Source organism: Eschrichtius robustus, chromosome X, assembly GCF_028021215.1.
Source record: "Eschrichtius robustus isolate mEscRob2 chromosome X, mEscRob2.pri, whole genome shotgun sequence".
Lineage (NCBI taxonomy): Eukaryota > Metazoa > Chordata > Mammalia > Artiodactyla > Eschrichtiidae > Eschrichtius > Eschrichtius robustus.
In genome coordinates, this window is record NC_090845.1 from 38509622 (window position 1) to 38532328 (window position 22707).

General features: G+C 38.2%; 1 protein-coding gene across 4 annotated transcripts in view; it reads right to left on the reverse strand.

Annotated features, from left to right (window-relative positions):
* Positions 1 to 22707, reverse strand: part of MED14 (mediator complex subunit 14) — a 72676-nt gene that overhangs the window by 17099 nt on the left and 32870 nt on the right. For 3 of the 4 annotated variants that reach the window (XM_068533233.1, XM_068533232.1, XM_068533231.1), the window contains exons 12-22: positions 22602 to 22680; positions 19118 to 19277; positions 15512 to 15706; positions 14987 to 15121; positions 12514 to 12590; positions 7257 to 7417; positions 7024 to 7170; positions 5833 to 5924; positions 4728 to 4880; positions 4242 to 4511; positions 484 to 624 (exon numbers count right to left, since the gene is read on the reverse strand). In XM_068533233.1, the coding sequence (XP_068389334.1) occupies positions 484 to 624; positions 4242 to 4511; positions 4728 to 4880; positions 5833 to 5924; positions 7024 to 7170; positions 7257 to 7417; positions 12514 to 12590; positions 14987 to 15121; positions 15512 to 15706; positions 19118 to 19277; positions 22602 to 22680 (1610 nt within the window). The remainder of the gene's footprint in view (positions 1 to 483; positions 625 to 4241; positions 4512 to 4727; positions 4881 to 5832; positions 5925 to 7023; positions 7171 to 7256; positions 7418 to 12513; positions 12591 to 14986; positions 15122 to 15511; positions 15707 to 19117; positions 19278 to 22601; positions 22681 to 22707) is intronic. The other variant, XM_068533234.1, reaches the window with a different exon arrangement.

Consider the following 22707-nt stretch of genomic DNA (forward strand, 5'->3'; position numbering starts at 1 on the left):
TACCACTGCAAGGTAGCTGTACCATTTTATACACCTTCCAGTAGTAAATGAGAGTTTCAGATGGTCCTAATACCAAATGTTGGCAAGGACTATCAATTTTTTTTTCCTTAAAGACATTTCTGTGGGTATGGGGTATTATCTCACTGTGGCTGTAATGTGTAATTCTGTGACACCAGATGACACTGTTCACCTTTTCTGTGCTTACTGGCCACTTGGAGATCATCTTTTGTGACCACATGGGTGATCACCTGACATTATTTTAAGTGTGGGAGTCTGAAGTTAATGCTGTTTCTGGTACTATTTACTTCCCATCACTAGAAGCCTCCTCCTGTCTCCCTTTGTCACTATTTTTTCATATGAATTTCTTGGGCATCTCGGGTCCACCAAGGACCTCCCTGCCTTTCAACAAAGAAGCAGAGCCACCTATGGAACTTGTTAAGTAACACAAATATGACACCGTTTGGAATTTCAGCTAGACATCACCTGTTGCTGGGGTGGTGGCTGGAGTTGTGAGATTAAAGAATCCATCATATCTCCTCCAATGGGAGAAGGGGGATTATCGTCCTCATTTACAGACCTTCTTCGAGCATCCTGATTGCTGTCAACAAACATATTCAGGAATGTCTATGGATATAAACAGGTACAATTTAGATTATTTTACCTAACTTTAGTAAGATATTCTTAATCATTGAGAATGTGTTAACAGAAACAAACATATTATGTCCATTATCTGAAATGTAAGTTTGACACATGGCCACTATTGTTAGGCCAACCTAGAAGAGAGAGTGATCAATTTGAAGGAAGGGGGAAAATTGAGGAAAACAGTTAAACACAACAATAAAAATAACATCTAAGTTAAAATGTTATTATGTGAGCAAAAAGTTGAAGAAAGAAGTACACCCTGGCCAAAATATTTTCTTATTAATTTCTGAATCAAAAACGTGGAAAAGAATAAAAAGTTGTATGCTAGGCATATAAGTAACTTCAATGACTTGGAAAACTCCCTATTTAGTGAGAGTTCTCACTTTTTAAGCCAGAAAATATGAAAGAGGAAAACTTAATAAAGAAACTAAGCCACCTTTTCCCTTTTTATTTTATGTGACTTAATCTTAAACATCAAGAGTGGGACAGTCTTGTTTTATAGGTTATGTCATCAAAAATTAAGCAAGGCTACCAGAATTTATGTCTCAAGAACAGATTCTTTTTTTAAATATAAATTTTATTTATTTATTTATTTATTTTTGGCTGCGTTGGGTCTTTGTTGCTGCACGCGGGCTTTCTCTAGTTGCGGTGAGCGGGGACTGTTCTTTGTTGCGGTGTGCGGGCTTCTCATTGTGGTGGCTTCTCTTGTTGTGGAGCACGGGCTCTAGATGCACAGGCTTCAGTAGTTGTGGCATGTGGGCTCAGTAGTTGTGGCTCGCGGGCTCTAGAGCGCAGGCTCAGTAGCTGTGGCGCATGGGCTTAGTTGCTCCGTGGCATGTGGGATCTTCCTGGACCAGGGTTCGAACCCGTGTCCCCTGCATTGGCAGGCGGATTCTTAACCACTGCGCCACCAGGGAAGTCCCAGATTCTCTTTAATATGCTCCACCTTCCCAATCTTCAAAAATATAGATTACAAGCTTATCAGAATTACTGAAAAGCTTTTAAAGGTACATAGTCTGATTTCTAATTAAAGATAATAGATTATTCACAACACACATTTCATCTTCTCTCAACACCGCACTGAAACTCCTAAAAAAATTTTTTTAAGCGGTAAGTCACGAAGACAAAAAGAACGGGATAAGAGAGAAATAGCAATAAATTCTAGGAGGCTGCAGAGCAGATGGTTGAGTGGTAACTGAACTATCTGATGTGAGGAAGTTTCTTCTTAAGCAAGCAGTGGGGAAAGCCAAGAAGCAAAGCTATTTCCATCCAGATCTCCAAGACACACAGGAACTGGCAGCATCAGATACCCCTGGAAATGGAAATGAAACAGACTAAGAGCAGAGGACTGGGTGAAACGTCTTAAAGACAGTGAAACCCTCCAGAGCCTCTGGCACTCCCTCTGAGTTAGGCTGACCTCTACCACCCAGGTGGAAGGTCTCTGATTGGGGCCGGGGGGGGGGGGGACTCTAGGATCAATTGACAGCAGGGGTACCATACTAAAATTAGAGATTAAAGTTTACATACTGAATGCTGAGAATACTAGTTTCCTTCTCTTATTTGACTTGCCAAATATTGGGAGCCAGATGCACAACGGCTGTGCAGTCTTGATACTCTTCTCTTGGTACTCACACTGGCCCAACAAAAAGACCTGAAGCTACTGACATTGGGAATTACCCAATGAAATGGCCCAAGCAGATCATCCTGCAGTGAAGATTACAGTCAGCAAGTGTCACCTTTAAATAAAAGCACAGAGTTAAGAATCACTTAATATTTGAAAAATACTAATATGAAAGAGATGAAAACAAAAAAAGGTGGATGAAATGGAGATTATGCAGGAAGAGGTAAGAGAAGATGATGCAGCCATATAGAACAGGATGTCATAAAATGAACTTTCAGAAACAAAAAGAGCTCTCGGAAATTTTTTAAAAGATGGCAAAAAAAAATTCTTGATGGAAATGAAAAATAGAAGGATTGGAAAAAAAAAAAAAAAAAAGTAAATCTCCCAGAAACAAAGAGATAAAAAACAGAAAAGATAAGAAAATTAGAGGATAAGTCCAGGATGCCCAACTTCAGAATAGTAGGGGTACTAGAAAGAGCTAACAGTGAACACAAAGGAAAAGACTCGAGGAAGAGCACAAGGAAATTCCCCACAACAAAAGGATGTAAGTTTCCAGACTGAAAGAGTCCACTTAGTCACATAAGGTTCAAGAACTGGAACAGGATGAAATGTCTCAATGGTCACAACAGAAGCTAGGGCACAATGGAGCAATGCCTTCAAAATTCTTACAGAAAATGACTGCAACCTAGAATTCTACACCTAGCCGCTCTCTCAACTAGATGACGCTAAACTAAAGACGCTTTCCGACATACAAGGTCTCAAATTAACCTCCCGTGTATCTTCTCCCAGGGAGCTACATAGAAAGTATTCCACCAAAACAATGAAGTAAACCAAGAACAAGACGTGGGGTCCAAGCCACAGGGCATGCAACACAGCAGAGAAGTGAAGGAATCTCCTGCTTCACCACCCCTCTGCAGATTCCTAAATCAAAACTGGGCAAAAGGTCTGGAGTGCTACCATTCCAGATTGGAGGTCAGGGGACTGTGGAAGAGATGTCTTCAAGATGAAACTGGTAAGGTATCTGATTTGTGAACGTACTGAGGGGAGAGTTACATATATGGTAGAGACTTTAAGGTTGAGTTAGTGATAAGTACAGAGAGAGCTAAGAAACAAAAAAGTTAATTAATAGTTCCCAGGAAAATAAATGCTGAGCAAGAAAGGAAAAGTAATCATAGTAAGCTTGGTAGAATAGTGTTAAATACTCATAATAATGTGAACACTGAAAAATTACCTAAATTGCTACCTAACCATATCACAAGGTTGGAGGAAAGAAAGAAGATGAATCTGTACTGGGAGCAGCCTGGAAAGGGGAAGGGACATATAAGAAAGAACTAAAAAAGAATTAAATCCTCATCTTCCATTATGAGAGTCAGATAATGCCCTCAACTAAGAAGTCAGCAAAGAGCAATGAAAGCATGCTATTTAGAGGTAAGGATGTAAATACCAAGAGAATGAGCTGTACTGTGTAAGAGTTGAAAACAGAGTAGGAAAATGGCAAGACTGGGACTAATTTTCAAAACAGGCCATTTGGAACTATTTGACTCTAAACTATAAGAACATACAACTGAGCTGTCACACCAAAATCTCCAGGGGTTGTGGCCCAGGACCCTACATTTTAATAAAAAAGTATCACAGCTAAACTGATGAACAAAGCTTCTCAATATTCACTGATAAAGACTACTTTTAAAGTTCCTTGAAGCTCCAAATAGCAAATAGGACTCTCTTTAGTATCTTCACTCATTACATGGTAAGGAAATAAAAGGAAGGACATCTTATCATTTCATATACCTAGGCACAGCACTTTACCAGAAGTTCTAGCTCCTTCAGAATGAAGTTGCAGAGATGATGAATTAACATGGCTACTCATTAAATTTAAACAGGAATTTGTTGCTTTCCCCGCCGTTATTTCCCCCTCGAAGGAATTGTTTTAGAGAGCACATTTATGTTTACTAATGCTGTAAACACTAAAGTCCATTACCTTGAGCCCTGGTGCAGGATAAAAACCTTCAACTAACTTGCTATTATCAAAAAGACTATAGGCCCCATCGCGTATTGCCACAACGCCTCGACTCCGGCAGTATATATCAATGCAATACATGTTCCTGAAGGCCAGTCTGATGTGGGTGGACGACTGCGGCAGGATGGAGAAGCACTGGTAGGCAGTGTTGGTTCTCTGGGTCAAGCCCAACATCGGCACAGTGGGCAGTTTGTTGATGGCATTCAATGGAGCCTGAGTATCAAACAGTACCTACAAGGAACAAATGCCGTGAGAGCATCCAGTCTGCTAAAACCTCAGAATTTTCAAAGTAAAATCGTCACAAATGAGACAATGTCCTTCTGGCACATTCCATAAAAACTTTCGTCGTTAAAGACAAGTTAAGTCCACATGATTTTTTGAGGAGCTTTACACGAGACACTAACACTGACTGAGTCTTATTTTTAAACAGAAAATGAACTTAATTACCTGTAATAACTGAACCACATTTGGTGTTTTGTTGAACATTTCTTGAAGCTGATGGAGAATGGTATTGTGACAGTTACTGCATCCTGAGTTTGGACCAACAGTTCCCAAAGAAATGTGAAATTTCTGATGTATGGAATTCCACTGGATACTAATCTAAATCAAAGAGATTACATGTTTCAGAAACCGAGAAAGGAACAGAGTCAAGCAGAAGAAAAAATAATGTTTAAACAGTAAGGCAAAATGCCAGAGATCTAAATGAGGTCTTTTTTGGAAGCAACTCATTAGACACTGTAAACTCCAGATGTGCTGTCCCTATGGACATTCACTGAGTATGTGTGTGTTAGACAGCCCACTTCTACTAAATAAAACAGAAGGAGAAGGTGCTAAAGAAAAATTTTTGATTAAACTTTATTTGAAAATTGTCATTGTTTCTTATTTTTCCATTTTCTCTTGAACGAAATAAGAGTCACCCCCTAGGTGAGTACCGTATTAAAGGGAAAGGAAGCCAGCCCCAACAGATGCCACCTTCAGTTAACAGATTTTAAGACACTCAAGTAATTTCTGATATTAAGTAATTTCTTTATGTGGAAGAGTCCAGAAAGCAGCTAGCTGGCTGAGTTTATATACTAAATTTCTAGGACTTTACATATGGGGTGGGGAAAAAAATAAGAAACTACAGATTATGGGGAATACCTTCAAGATTAATACAGGATCAGATAATGTTAACAACCATGTGACTAAAAGCACAGACATACCACATTGTTCAAGACCATTCATACATAATCTTCATTATAGTAATCATGCTGCTAAGCAGATTTGAAATCAGTGAAGAAAAAAAAAAACCATAAATACCAAAAGTATATTACCTTGCCCAAAACTCTTCAAGAATACACACTCCAAAGAGGGTATACTTTTTGTTTTCAATTTTAAAGAGTTAAGAATTATAGTATATTTTTTATCAAAAAAGTATTTAAAATTTACCATTTTATCCCTAATTTTTACTTGAACCCTCAATTATTTCAAGAAAGTTTTCAGAATTTTTGAATTCTTGATTTTTTAAAGATATATGAGAGGAACTTTAGTTTTAATTAATTCATAGACTTACTGAACTTCCCTTGGTGGTTCCATAACACAAGATAAGTTTTCGGTAATTATAAACACGAACTTCTGAGAAAATGTTTAGATGAGTGGGTATGTCTAAACAGAAAGAAAACAAAAAGAAGTTTAAGATTATACATACGAAATTTTAAAATATATATTTGAAAAAGAGGGCATCTTGGCAATAGTATATGCCTAGATAGAAAGGTCTCTGTATATATAACTTAGTTTAAAAAAAAAAAAAAAAAAAAGAAAGAAAGGAAAAAAGATAGCAACAGCATAAATAGGTAGTAGGGCTTCCCTGGTGGCGCAACAGTTAAGAATCCGCCTGCCAATGCAGGGGACACGGGTTCGAGCCCTGGTCGGGGAAGATCCCACATGCCACAGAGCAACTAAGCCCGTGCGCCACAACTACTGAGCCCGCGTGCCACAACTACTGAAGCCCGCACGCCTAGAGCCCGTGCTCCGCAACAAGAGAAGCCACCGCAATGAGAAGCCCGCGCACCACAACGAAGAGTAGCCCCTGCTTGCCACAACTAGAGAAAGCCCGCGCGCAGCAACGAAGACCCAACGCAGCCAAAAATAAATAAATAAATTTAAAAAAGAAAAAAAGAAAAATTTCTTAAAAAGAAAAAAAAAAGCTGAAAGTAGTTCTAATAGTTTACTTAGTTGGTTGATAATAGTAATAATAATAAATAAATAAATAGGTAGTAGGCTTCAATTTCCATTTCGACAAAAGGGGGCCAGGGCAGGGGCGGAGATGCACTGAAGCAGTATAGCATAGTGGTTTATGGGTTCCAATTCCAGCTCTGCCCTTTATTAGCTATGTGAACTTCAGCAAGTTTCTTAAGTGTCTGTGACTTGTTTTCTTCATTTGTGAAACGAGGGATGATAAATTACCTCATAGGGTGACTGTGAGGAGTGAATGAGTTAATACAAGCAAGTGTTTATTACACTGTATGGCACACAGTAAACTCTCAATAAGCACTATTATTACAATCTGGTATACCTGTGTGTTGAAATTTCTCAATATATACGAATCATCACAGTGGCTGTCTCTCGGGGATAGACTGATGTTTTTTGTTTTTTGGTTTTTTTTACAATGTGCATGTTTTACTTCCTCAGTTAAAAATGGTGGTGGCGTGGTGGGGGATGCTTTCCCCCTCCCCCCGCACCAAAGGAAGATTATCACTTGTACCTGGTAGAGAACGTGCAAATTCCAACACACACTCATATAATCGTGCAATGCTATTCCAGTCATTAAGGAACATTTCAACCACTTTTCTACCACCAACAGGTTCAGACAACAGGTTTTCATATGTCAGATAAACATGCCGGGATGGTCCTACAGATTAAAAGAAAAGATTAATAGTAATCAATACAAAAAAAAATCCAGAAATATGCAAAGACAAAGTGTGTGAAGCATCTCACCTTGCTCCCTGGTAGAAGTGCCATTAAGTGGACAATTTGCAAACACTAACTCTGCCACCCAGGTGCGGTTATTTCTACCTTGTAATCGGAAAGTGCAGTCGAGAAGAGAGCGGTCCAGAGCCTTTTGGGTTTCCTCATTTACACCCTTACAGGGAGGAATTCTGGTGATGAAAGACAGCATATGAAGTGTACTTCGTATCACAGAAAGACAAAAGCACAATCTACACAATGACAGGCAGGGTATCATATTAGAGGTTTGGTTCAAAGTCCACTACTAGGCACCTTCTGCAAGAGAAGGAAACAATTCATAGCAATTCACAGCAGTTAATAGCACTTAACCCACTTCCATTCATATCAGTATGGATTAGGACTCTCATTTTAACAGTGATGTTCGCCTTCATCCTTAATCTTGTTATTAGAAAAGACCACAATTTCTCAGAAAGTCAAAGATACTGGCTTTCTATGAAATCTACCTAGGACATCCTCAAGGAAAAGCTAAGGAGAACAAAATATTTGTAAGACCACTCTTTGAAGTCAGGATGACACAGTGAAAAGAACAAGGGCTTTGGAGTAAGGGACCTGCATTCTAATTCTGACTCAGCCACATTCAACCTCTCTGAATTGCAGTTTTGCAACTATAAAATGGAGATAAGTAATTACCTTATGGGTCACTGATTTTAAAACATGACAAAACGTATATATAAAGTACTTATGGTGGCTGATACAGCAGGTATTCATATATGTTAGTTTCTCCTTGCAGTAAAACCAAGTCTTGATCACTGACTGCCATGACAAAATTTCAGGTTCGTTATCTCCCCCCACCTTCTCCCCTCCTCCTCTGTAGAGGTAACTCATTGTGATGGAGCTACACATGTATCAACTCATTTAACATACATACTGTCACTTATATATACCACATATACAAGAGGAATGTATTAGCTTCGGTGTCTTAAAATACCCATCTCTTGCAGCTTTATGAACTATCTTATTTGTCATAAAACATTATGAGGTAATATATTTTGGCTGTTTTTTCAGTAATGGATGAAATAATGAGATAATATTTAATTACACGTTATCCTTTAACTCACAGGGAAGGTGAGTTAATTATCAGACTTGGTATAATAATTATCAAAATCTAAGCAAAAAACAACAAATATAACTAGAAATATGGCATTTTGGTTCAGGCCTCTCATTCAGATATAACACCTAGAACAGGGTTTCTCAGTGTCGGCAATACTGACATCCTGGGCTGCAGAATTCTTTGCTGTGGAGGGCTATCCTGTGCAGCCCTGGCCTCTACCTACCAGCTGCCAGTAGCACCTCCCACCCCTTCTCCTCAGTTAATGAGAACCAAAAATATCTCCAAACATTGCTCAGTGTTCCCTGGCAGGGAACACTGCCCTGAGGTTGAGAACCACTGACCTAGAATAAACAATTTAAGAGAGAGAAAAGAGACAGAGATTGTATATGGTAAAAAAATAAAATCTGTAGGGGGAAAGAAAGCTATCCAGGTTGCATAAAAATAGAATTAATGTACTGAAATTTTCTCAGTTAATTAAAAATTCCACCACAGCTTGTTTTAAATGTACAGGTTTTCAAGTTTTTTCAAAAGTTAGTATTTCATACTACATACTTGTTATCACTCACTACCAAGAAGATTCTGTCCAACCTTATTTGGGGTAGTTATTATAGAAATCGCCTACACTGCACATATGCTTTCAACTTCGGGTATACTGAGGACTTTTGCCTGCCCTTACCCCTCAAAATGTACCTCTAACCCACAGTAGTTATAAAGCAGCCAATTCAGATAGATTTTTAAAATCCTGATTTTGAAAATATAAATGCAGTACATTATCTTTCTTTCACATAAAATAGGTATTTCATGAAATCCATCTGGTTAGAAAATGAACACATAGAAGTCAGCATGTTTTGAAGTAAGAATTAAGTAAGACTCCTTCCAATTTATGTTCTCAGGGGCAACACGACCCTGAAAATGCATTCTATGTCACTTTCTTAATCTGTGATACCGATATAATTGGCTTTATTTCAAGGAACCTGCAAAATATCTACTTGCTTTTAAGGTTATACACGTAACAGAGAGAAATAACAATAACTTTAATCCTCCCTGCATGATCATGTGAGGTGGACAAAAAAAAAAAAAACCAGGTTCCCCCAAAAGGAAACCTGACAAAATCGTTACAAACACAAAATACTATTATTCAATATATTCGCCAAAAATTAAGAACCGAGGAAGATGTTTCCCGGACAATGGATTTAACATATCTGAAAATTTCTATCATTTCAAAAAAGTGTTTTGATCTGAACAGCTACTCCTGACTGATTTTTCTCCTGTAATTCTGAGTACTGAACAAATTTAGAAAGTAAGCTTTGGTCTTCTAGGGCAGATGTGTGTCAGCACTGCTCCTTCTCGGCCATCATGTGCTGTGTGTCAGTTTCGTTCTGAGGGATTTTACAAACATCAGTAACCACGTTATGTCCCGGCGGTGCAAAAGTGGGGAGGAGGATCACTGAAAGTGCTAGTAAAAGCAGCACAATTGCACCTACAAGGAAAGTGGGGTGGATTTTATATAGATTGCACGTGCATATGCAGAAGGACTCAGTCGCATAACTGACAAGCTGAGTCACACAACTTGCAAAAAGAGCTGGGCCTCTGCATTACTTGCATAAGCTACCAGAGGCAAACGAATCACGAGATGAAAAAACCTTGTGGGCGTGGCTGGAGGACCAGCACCACTGCCCATTACTGTAATGTTAGTTCAGGAGAGGGTGGAAAGTTTGCTTAAGAGCTCAAAACAAGGCACTGCGAGCATGCTGCTCTCGAGACTGTGTCATCTGTGCGGTGGGATCAAGGCTCTTGAGTTTGCACAAGGCAACAGGCCCATGCACCAGAGCAGTCTAAGGTGTTTACCATGATATTTTCAGAGATACAGCAAGGAGGCCTGCTCAGCAGATTTTCAAGGAGATAAGTTGAACAAGAACAGAACATATTTTTTAGCAAAGAGGAGAAAAATGTGCTCAATTTTAAAGCTTTGAAGTCATGCTCCCATTTAATAAGAATATACCTAGGACTAAATGCTTAAAAGAAGAGTTTCTGAAGATGAAATGTATTAGAGCAATTACTTACTAATTATAATTAGATCTATGCCAGATTTTAATTTAATAAAATCATATTTAGACATTTATTATTTTTTCCTTCTTCATTTCTATGAAGAAAATACCCCCGATAATGGACAGCTTGTACAAAACAGATCTCTTTATCCATTCTATATACTTTCCTTTTAAGTTTTAAATAAAGAAAACAACAGCCAGGATATAGTAAAGACTTTCTCAAAAATTATTGTAAAATGAAGATTAAAAAATATGAAGTGCTTCTTCTCCAGGTAAGGACTATAATGAATTCTCTTGAGTTCAAGAATAAAGGGGACTGAAATTTCTTTTGTAAAAATGCCGAGAGCAAGATATTTTAAGATTCTTGCAAAACATGAAAAATATAACTAAGAGAATAGAACACAAACGTTATCATCATCTATTAATCTACAGTTGTCAAAAAGAGTAAACAGAAAAAAACCCTGTAGTTTAGGCAGAAGTAATATAAAACCAAAGGCAAATTAATTAAAAGTTTTACATTTTCCTTTTGATGTCTATTCTAAGACCAGCTCTCTCCCCAGAAAGCTTTTTGTGGAGATGGCATTAAGGTAACCAGGCAGGGCAGCTATTCTAGTTCTTCAACTCTTTATCTAACGTGAGCACCATGACACATGGGTGGAGTGCACGCTATCTGCGAGTCCTTCCCATCTTCCACAGGGCAAATTGATTCCCAAGTAACAAAAATTAAAGCCCCGCTGGCTCAAATTGCAGAGCCGCCACGTCTTGGCAGACAGGAATTCAATAAATAAAAATTGCTTCTATGATTTATATTATTAAGCAACGTCTAATAAACAATACAAATGCCCAAAAAAGAAAACTGCTTTGTGCACCAAAAAGGCTGATCTCTTAAATGGCATTCTAGCTTTGCAAGTCCATCCTGGTCACCTTATAAATCACACACGCTGCCTTAGTTTTCCCTCTGAGCATCCTTTGGCCCCCTTGTCCTCTATCCGTTTAGAACAAAGCCCTCTGCCCATCTCCCTCCGCGTGCTCTTTCCTGGTGATCTAAGTTACTATCCCAGCTCAATTACTTTCACCTTGGTACTGACTCATTTACTTCTCCTGCCCAGACCAGTCACCTGGGCTTGAGACACACCCCTGCCTGCCCAAAGGGATGTCTAGGCACCTCAAACTTAGCAAAGCCCCTTCAAACTCACATCTTCAGTCCCGTCTCGGAAAACATTCACTGACATCCATCATTTGCCCAAGATAAAACTAAGAGTTATCTTTGCCACCTTCTCCTTTCTCACCTTCGACATCAATCTAATCACCAACCCCTTAAGATTTCATCCCCTAAGTCCTTATGGAACTTTCTCTGGTCCAAGCTACCAAGAACTCTGGTGTGAACGATTTCAGCAACTAGTTTTGCTACTTCAGTCTTGTTCCCCTATCAGGGTGAGCTTTCAAAAACACCTATCTAATGATGTCAGTTTCTGCTTAAAATCATCTGATGGCTTCTTACTGCCATTGTGGTAAAGTCTACATTCCTTAAGAACACTTACAAAGGCCCTACAGGATCTGACCCCTTCCTGCTTACGTCTCTAGGCTCATCTCTCCTAACTCCTGCCACGCCCAACTTCCTTCAGTTCCAGGATGCCGAGCTTTCCCTTCCCTCTAAGCCTTCATTTTAGCAGTTATTCCTTCTGGTTAGGGGTGCCCACTCCCACTCTAGCTCCCTTTCCTCTGACTAATTCTCACCTCTCCTTCAGTCTAGGTACAACTGGTACTTCCCCAGGGATACCCCTCCTGACTTCTGAACTGGCCCAGATCCCCCTGCTATGTGAACCCACAGCATCCTGAAGGGCCCTATCAGAATTCAAGGCTGACACATACTCACACTCAGTAAACACCTGTTGAATGAATGAAAGATAAGCCAGAGGAAAGACATCCTAAAATACCAAGTGCTGCTGGATCTCCACTTGGCAGGTGAAAGAGAATGCTCCCCCAGACTGCAGTAATTCCATGCAGAAATCTGTGACATCCGTAGGTTCTGAACTCTGCTTTACGCTGACTCACGGAAGGAGAGGCGCAGCACTGGCAATGTGGCTGCAGTGTGTGGCACCAAGTCAGACACATGACCGGGACTTACTTCAATAAGCGAATCGCGTGACTGAAGCCATCACCTTCCATTTGCACTCCTTGATGTGGAATCTCCAGATTGGACAGCTGAAAAGAGAAAAGCACAGTTATGTCAGACCACCAATTTTACAAAGGAAACTACCTTTTCTAAGTACTACTGTCTCTATTCTCGTGGCATCTGTACTAGGGTCACTCTGTCCCAAAGTGACAACATATTAGGCATGAACATTGTGCCCCCATCATCCGATTTCCTGGGAGACCACATAAGACTGGTTTTCTTGTGTGATTCAATTATGTTTGTTTGAAAACAAAGTTCGAGTCATAGCCACATCTCATTTTTAATCACAAACAATATTTTTCAGTTTATAACTTTTCTGGAATACATTTTTATTTTTAACAACTATTTCCTCCGTGAAACCCAAGAAGAAAAGATTTCCACTTTATGCATTTACCCAGTGAGATATCATTCCCAATTGGAGGACTCAGTAAATGAGTTAAAAAGATAAATGCAGGGATAGTGCCTGAGGCCCTATCAGTGGAACTACAGGTTATTTGGGTATGCCAGGAAGTCATCTGATCTAGCAAAGAAATGCTTGCCTTCAGCACATATTCCCAGGTCTTCTCTGACAGACTATTTATTTATTTATACCCACCTTGTTCCAGAAAGGATTTAAGGCAGCCCTAAGCATTTCACTGAGCCCTGCTCTTTGGGCCTGGGAAGACCAGAGGTTTAGGAAAATAGCTGCTGACCAAATAGGCAGTAGGGGTCCAGATTCAAAAGGAAGCAAAGTGTGGGAGGGCTCAAAAACACTGCTTCTCTTCTATGGATCAGAAATATAAACATTCCTGGTAAGATTAGATTTAGTTACTCACATTTCAATATAAATTACCTTAAGCAGAAAATGTGCTTGCTTTTACCTTTAACATGTCTTTTTCATTGAGAGAAGAAAAAGTTAAGTTTTTAACAGCTTGACTGAGTTCAGTAGACTACTACAGAATGTTACATGGCCTATGTGTGCAACAGGTATAGGAGCACAGAGAAGGGGGACAGAGGCCATATGTCTACAGGTGTCTATAGGGACACTATGAAGACACAAGTTTTTGCGACTTCTAGCCTGTGGGTAATGGGGAAGACAGCAGACAATGAATGAGGCATTACACTGTCCCTGGGCATCATGTAGCCTCCCTTCCCACTGCAAGGGAGTAACTGAATGACATTCATGTAACCAATCCACATGGCACGATGAAAAAGCCCAACAACACAGTTAAGTAGATAGAAGCACGGACACTGCACAGTTTTGGAGCTTTGGCCAGTTCCCAGACAAGAGGACATCTGTCAAACTCACAGTTCTAGGAGCTGGGACATCGTGGACATAAGTATCTACTTTAGCCTATTTCTGGGCTTGGATTTTCTGGGCTACTGCTGCTCCTCACAATTTCACACCTTATTCTCGGCCTTCAGATCCCAAAGCCCTATAAAGCAGCGGTTGGCATACAACAGCTCGTGAGCCAAATCCAGCCACTGCCTGTTTTGGTAAATAAAGTTTTGCTGGAACATAGCCACACTCATTTGTTTAAATATCAACTATGGCTGGCTCACACTACAACAGCAGATTTGAAAAGCTGTAATAAAAGACTATGACCCACAAAGGCCTAAAATATTTACCATCTGGCCCTTTACAGAAAAAGTCTGCTGATTCCTGCTCTAAAGCATCAAAATGTTTTCAACAAGTCTTCCCAAGACTATCATCATCAGCCCAACTGAAATAATCCACTTCCATGTTTCTAGGTCTCTTCTTCATTCCCAATAATTTACAGAGGGGAGGAGTCTTACAGAAAGTAAAACTTTAAACTAGAGGGAAATAATTAAGGTTTTGATGTATTACTTTTAAGGGCTGCCAATCCTTGGCCAAAGCCCTTTTTGGAAATACAAAAATGCAGGTTCTGTTACCTCCCTTTACTTTCATGATTGGGGATCATGCTGGATATCACAATTGTGTACTCTTGAAAGACACTAACTCTGCATAAGTCTACTGCTTCTTCCATGGGAAAAAAGTAAAAATTTAGTTTAATATTCTTTCTGACCTGCTTCTCAGAAAGGAACCCAATTTTATTAGTAAGCAATATGTACAGCTTCACCCACTGAAAAATGAGCCACCCCTTTATCAACTAACCATCTCTAAAAGGGTAAATCATGCTCCTAAGAGGTATAAAAGATGTTAATTCTCAAAAGTTGTCCTTTTTTTTTTTTTTTTAAACTAGGAAGAATTTACTTTCCATTTCCACAAAGAACAGAAGGCCCACAATTTGGAACCAGAGAGATGAAATAATTTAAGTCATGTTTTACATGTATACCACGAGATGCTGTGATTTCAACCCCACCCCTCCCAAAATATACAAGATCACAACCATCTGGTTCTCCTAATGGAATTCATGTAGCTTTAGCAAGGCGTTTAAAAATTACTCAGAGTACCCCAAATTACCTCCAACCGAAGTCCTACAAATGGCATATTTGTATCACACATAGCGACAAAGTGAGCTAGAACTTTATTGAAGGCACACATTTCTCCTGATCGTTTGGTTTTCTTGGGTTCTACTGGACACAGATCATCAGACAACTAGAATTTAAGTAAAGAACGCAAGTGGGTAAAAAAAGTACATGTGATGCAATTAGTTAAGGCAGTTGTACTACTATAACAAAAGTCAAGGTTAACCAAAACAAATGTTAATTCATTCAACAAATATTTACTGAGCAAATATTGACCTAAACGCTGGAAATTTAGTAGTAAATATTATGTATTTAACAAGCTGTCTTGTGGAAAATGGTATATAATTATTAATTAAGAGAGAAACATTTTCAAGAATATGTAGACATTTGTTACCTAAACCTTATTGCTGCTCAGTCTCTTAAAAACCATACCAAATTCTTTCCCATTTAAAAAATGGTTAAAGAGCACAGCAAAGTTAATACACGCAAACCCTGTGTTCATTTCTGTATGTGATCATACCTTGCGCTTGGTACTGCTTCTAGGCTGTTTCCCGTTTTTTGTACGATAAACTAATTCCTGGATGTTTTCCTTGAACTGCTGCAGCAGGAGGGCCATGACAGGGCTGTCTTCACGATCTGCAGCATTCACAGACATGAAGTAGTACTTGTATGACAGCTGTGTGGGTTTATTGGGAACCTCCAACATCTCCACAACCTAAAAAGGCCCCAAATCAGAAATGAGACTCAGAGACATAACTGATAAGTGTTGGATATTTTCCTCCTTATATCAAGTAGGGCTCAGAATTATATACCTAATGTGGATGTCTTTTTTCTTTAAACAAGGACAAATCAGTCATGATCTCAAAAAAAAAAAAGCACTGCAATTAAATATGTAATTTGTTTTCTAAAAAAATAGATCAGGCTAAAGAACAATGATAAAAGTAAATGCAACCATAAACTAGAGCAAATGGAACATTTAGACCATCGGCATTAGGTGTTCTTGAATTCATACCTTAGCTTATAAATTGAAAACATTTTCTGCTTAAGTCCAGCGGGTCTGCTAGATTTTCTAGAATGGTATCTATTTTAAATTGCCCTGCTGTCTCTCTTAACCAATGAAACAGCCTAAGAATTCCACTCTTATGGCAGAGGAAAAATGACAACTACCTCTCATACTTGGAAGCATACAAAAATAAACCCTGATTTTTCAACTGAAATATACAGTCACTGTGAGGATAACATCAACAGTAGTTACCACTGACATAGAACTTACTATGTGCCACGTACTGTCCTAAGTACTTGACAGATGTTAACACATTTAATCCTCCTAAAAACTCTATGAAGTAGGGATTCCTACCTTCACTTTTCTGATAAAGAAACGGAGGCACAAAAAAATTAGGTTAATTGCCCAAGGTCTCAGAGCTGAGAAGTGAAATGTTTTGATCCTAGAAGTCTGGATCCAGAGACCTTGCTCTTACTCACTATAACAGCTTACTATTTTCAAGGTCTACCTACAATTTAAGAAAAGTCCCCTAAATACTTTAAGAAGTGAGAGACATGAATGCCATTGGACAAGGCTCTTGACCAACACACACTTTTATGTCTCTGTTCCTGCCTCCCTTCTCTCCACCCCCTCCTCCCCACACACTCTCTTCAGGAAATTGTTTGGTCAACACGTAAGCATCAACGCTGAGGCCCCTGAGGAAATGGAAGGACTAAAAGTAAAATGGAACTTCACTAAAGATATACGGATGGCAAATCAGCACATGAAATGATATTCAACATCATCAGCCATCAGGGCAGCATAAATCAAGACTACAATAAGATACCACTACACGTCTATCAGAATGGCTAACATTTTTTTTTAAGAAATTACTGTTGTGGTTTATGGGTTTTTTTATTATTAAGTTATGTATTTATTTATTTTTGGCTGCATTGGGTCTTCGTTGCTGCACGTGGGCTTTCTCTAGTTGTGGCGAGCGGGGGCTTCTCTTTGTTGTGGTGTGCGAGCTTCTCATTGCGGTGGCTTCTCGTGTTGCGGAGCATGGGCTCCAGTAGTTGTGGCACACAGGCTCAGTAGTTGTGGCTCGCGGGCTCTAGAGTGCAGGCTCAGTAGTTGTGGCACACGGGCTTAGTTACTCCGCAGCATGTGGGATCCTCCCAGACCAGGGCTCGAACCTGTGTCCCCTGCATTGGCAGGCGGATTCTTAACCACTGAGCCACCAGGGAAGTCCCGAATAGCCAACATTTTTTTAAAAATCACAATACCAAGTGCTGGCAAGAATTGCAGGGCAACTAGAACTCTCATGTATTGCTGGCAGGAATGCAAGATGGTCTGGCCACTTTGGAAAACAGTTTGGCGGTTTCTTATAAAGCTAAGCATACACTTAGTGTATGACCCAACAATCCCACTTTTAGTTTACTTATCCAAAAGAAAACTTATGTTCACAAAACAATCTATATGCAAAGGCTTATAGCGGCTTTATTCACAATTGCCCCAAACTGGAAACAACCCAGATGGCCTTCAATGAGAGGCTGGTTAAACAAACTGTGATACATCCATACCATGCAACACTACTCAGCAATAAAAAGAATGAACTATCATATACACAACGATATGGATGAAAATCAAAGGCATTATGCTGAGTGAAAGAAACTAAACTGAAAGGCAAAACTACAGACAGAAAACAGGTCCATGGTCACTAGATGAGAGTGGGGGGAGGGTCTGATTATAGAGGGGAGCATGAGGGAGTTCTGGGGGGTGATGGCAGTTACAAAACTGTATGCATTTATTAAACTTCAGACACTAAAACGTCTGAATTTTTACTGTATATAAATTATATCTCAATAAAGCTGGCGAAAGTAAAAGAGCAGAAAGACATTTAAAGGCGGTAAGACTTTCCTCTGTTCTTAATGTTTTTCCCACTACTATGAATGTATCATCCCTAAGTGAGAAAGATGAAGGATGAACATTCAGTTTTGGTCTAAACCATGTGAAACAAATTATTGCTTTATAGTAAATCACTAGTCACTGAAACTTAAAGCCTGGCTTTTTGTTGCTACTGAATAAGGTCAGAAAGTAATAAAGTATAACCATTTTAGTTTGTGTGTGGCTGGGTACAAAAGATCTTTGTGTGTTCATAGGTTTGATTATTATGTATGTCATTTCATATGTAGACCGGGCAGCTCACGGAGAACTGAAACAACAATGTTCTGTCACGTGCCAGATCTAGTTCCACAGCTGGTGTTTTAGAATTCAGAAAAAAGTGAACTTCACATCCGTGACAGACTTATTCATCGACATAAGTAACCCTAACTTAAGATATATCAGGCTACACAGGGTACCTTTTTATGACAGTATCTTTTAAAAGTACAGCTTAAAACCTTAAAAAAAATTCACTCCCATTACCTTCAACCAACAATCCTGAATTAAGTTGTTTCAAACACCTTAGAATCTTATCTAAAAGTATCTACTTGGTGTACACAAAAATTTCTACAAGCAGGAGATATATTTATAAAATATATGAGTCCATATTTCAAACTCTTGCAAATTTTAACCAATTCAATGATCTCAAAGAAACTACTAGAAAACATCCAGAGTGTAAAAGGAATGAGGATTTTACTGTGTACTGAAAGGTACATGCAATCAATAAAATGGATATATATGTCTTCAATCAATTAAGGATGAGAAAATAAAGCTACTTTAGTCAGCCGTATTTAAAAGGCAGCGTTATGCAAGTTAACATTTGATTAAAACCAAACAAGTTTATCTGACACCAAAACATCTCCAAACCTTCACAGTAGTTGCTTTCAAATTTTTTCTTACACAGAGATGCCTCATTCCAAGCAGAAACTAGGCCTCGCTACAGGAGAGATCCTAGGGTGAGGGATAGGGGCATACCTTATACTCACCAACCCTGCCTAATCATTATATAATTTCTTACAGACATGATTTTCCTCTCTCCCTCATCCCTACCATCTCTCCCCTCTCCTGGGTTGAGAATCACTATACAAAATTCAAATATCCAATAAAATACATTTGCAAATTAAACCAAACAATAAATTATTCAAGATACTAATAGAATTACTGAACTCGATCACCCAAATCACCCCTTTGCATACTTACAATGTAGTACTGTGGAAGACGGGTAAGTTTAATGAACAGCTTATTCTTAGAAAGGTTTCCAATAGGATGGGTTGAATAATTGGACAGCTGCAATGTTTCACTGCTTATTGTAGGCAAGTGTTTTATAGATTGTCTGCAACGCTGTTGTCCAAGCCAAAACCTTAAAAGAGATAATCCAAATCACAAAATCATAGACTTTTCTGATTAACTGTGTGCTACTGATTTATAAATAGATTATTAAAGACCACTAAGAAACCAATTAATATGAAATTTAACTGAACTAGTAAAAGGACACATGACCATAATGATGAATCATTTCTCTAGTTTTGTACTGGACTGTTAGTTCTAGTTCTAGTTTAAGGAGTTTAAACTCCAGTGTGAATGGTTTTTAATTAATAAGGTAGAATTAACTAGTACTAAGGCTGAGACACTGTATCAGTTTATTATAGGAGATGAAAGATTTCCTATGGTTTATAAGACAGCACAAACTAATCTCAACATCTTTTATAAAAAGCCTGAAGTGTTTATAAAACAAAATAGAACAACAAACAATAAGTATAAAAGTATCTCATTTTTCTGGTATCACTGGAGATATTCAGTCCCAGTTTTTATACTGTGCATATAAAGTGATGGGTATGCCTAGCAGGTGCCAGTAAGTGCTGCTTACCTTCTTCCCCTCTCTCTCAGTTAAGCCACCAGATTTCACTTTGATGCTTCTACTACAGTACTCCTCTTATTCCTTTTATCTATCCTTGAGGCTAGGATACCATATAATATGTGAAAAAGGGATAAAGTGATTGGTACACAAACTCTCACTGATCCACAATGAGACAACTCAAAAAATAAGAATACAAACTTAGAAGCTTTTCATAGCAACATAACAGTGCCACAACATCCAAGCTCATGATCAGTAGGCTTGCCTTGCATAACAGGGTACAGACCAGTTTGGGTGCTGTTGCATTTTTGTGGTGAGCCGCATGGGATACAAAATGTGTACTAGTCATGTGCAGTAAAACCATGTTTAATATATAATATTTTACGGGCATTTTGTCAACTATTACCCCAAAAATGTATAGAATCTGGAAACTGCTTTTTCACCCTGAAAAAGAAATTTAACTACAGCTTCACAGGATCAATTGCTAGAACTGACTATTAATAAAAGAATGAAAATAAATTTTTAAAATACATCAATACTTGCCTCATTTTGGATGACAGTTAAAAACCAATATTCTGAACTTGCAAAAACTGCTTTCAGATCTCTACTTCCACTCTCATCAACATACCTTTGTGAGACTGGTATCTCTACTATGTATGTTATTTAAAAAAAAACATGGAAACATTTAAGATACACATTACCTCCTGTGATTTTCATCGTCATCAATCCAACCTAGATTAGATAAATTACAACAAACCAGAAACAAGCTCATTTGCCACATTAAAAATTCTAAATCTATTACAAATGTAATATATATAAATTATAAATATGTGAATAATAAGTACAAGATATTCTTTCAAAGCATATATGGGATTGCTATTTCACTCAACTTTTTTGTTATGACTTTGCAGAACAAAAAATTTGAGTGAAGAGTATCTTGTCTGTATATGTTCACTTTCAATGAAAAACACAGATTTTGAATTTTTTTCTTATATTTTTTGTTCTGATTTTATGTATTGAAATGCAATTTTATGTCTGTTCACTCTAATAAAAAAAATTGGGGCTTATATTTTGAACATGTTTTTTCAATTCTTTTTTCTAGAATTTGTTTTCATTGCATGTTATAAAAAAAGTAATCACATGAACAGATGCCCAACACCATTAGTCCCTAGAAAATGTAAGTAAAAACCACAGCCAGATACCTATCTCACTCACTAGGATGGCCACTGTCAAAGACAGTAACGAGCACTGACAAGGATGTAGAGAAATGGCAACCCTCATACACTGCTGATGTGACTGTAAAATGGCACAACTACTTTGGAAACTAGTATGGAAACTTCTTTAAAAACTTAAATTTACTGTATGATCCAGTAATTCCATTCCTAGTGGAATGAGAAGTCCAGCCATACATTTGCACATGAATACTCACAGCTGCATTATTCATAAGAGCCAAAAAAGTGGAAACAATCCAAATGTCCATCAACTGATGAATGGATAAATAAAATGTGGCCTAGCCATACAATGGAATGTTAGTTAGCCATGAAAAGGAATGGAGTACTGGTACATGCTTCAACATGGATGAATCCCGAAACATTATGCTAAATGAAAGAAGCCAGTCACAGAAGACCACATACTTTATGATTCCATTTATATGAAATGTCCAGAAAAGAAAAATCTACAAAAACAGAAAGTAGATTCATAGTTGCCTGGGGCTGAGGCTGGGAATGGGGATTAACTGTAAATGAGCATCTTTCTGAGGCAACGGAAATGTTCTAATTGTTCTAAAACTGGATTGTGGTTATGGTTGCAAGACTCAGTAAATTTACTACAAGTCACTGAATTGTACACTTAAAACAGTTGAATTTTATGATATGTAAATTATATTTCAATAAACTTATTTCAAAAAAATTAACGTCCCATGATAGATTAGTGATAAACTGGTCATTCACCAAAGATCATCTGAGAAGCACCACTGTTAAGTGACAACCAGGGGACCTTTCCTATAAATAATGTGAGTTTAAGTACAGATACACATTTGATAAGTTTAAAGCTTTTGGGACTTGACTTTCTGGTTTTAGGTTATATTTCTACTAGCTGGAACTGCCCAAAACCGTAAGTTATGCAAGATGTGAATTATCAAGACTTAAGTATTTAAATCCCACTGAACAGTCTGGCCCCACACCCCCACTCCCCCACCCTGCCATTTGCCAGTTTGGTTTTAATCTCTGATATTTATTTTTATCCCTTGGAATTCTGTTTTATCGATTTAAAAAGAGTCTGTTAGAGTTGCCATAATGGTACCTTTGTGTACCAGGGTGGTAATGAAACCTCACAGAATTATCTCTAGCTCCATTTTCAATTTTATTTAGTTTAACAGTCTGAAGCATTCAAAGGATTCTGAGACAAACTGAATGACAGTATTAGAGAAGCAGAAATGACTACTCTGAAAGTGTCAGCTGGTAGATTCATACCATGAAGATTATCCCAGATAAGAGCAAATAAGACTCTATTGCAAAGAACACTAGATACAATAAAATTCATTGTGTAAGTGTTTGGTAGAGTGCTTGCACAAGAGAAAATGTGGAAAGGAATCAAAGCTGAGTGTCATGACCTTCATACCTATATTTGCTCTAGAGGGGAATTTGATACAAAGCACTGCCATCTTGGACCTATTCCAAGAAAATTTAGATCCTAAGTACCAAAAGGTACTCAAGTTTCATGTCATAAACATTAAGGATAGTGGGTGATCAAGAGTAATGATGGAGAAGAAAATATATCTTGTCAAAAGAAGTTTCCATTTTTAGTTTTGAGCTAAATAAATAAGCTTACTTAAGTTGCTGAATCCAAGGAATGATCCGTTTCATATCATCATTCACAGACTTCTCCATGTCATCCAGTGTGGCCTGGTCTATAGTATAAAGCACCTCATTAATTA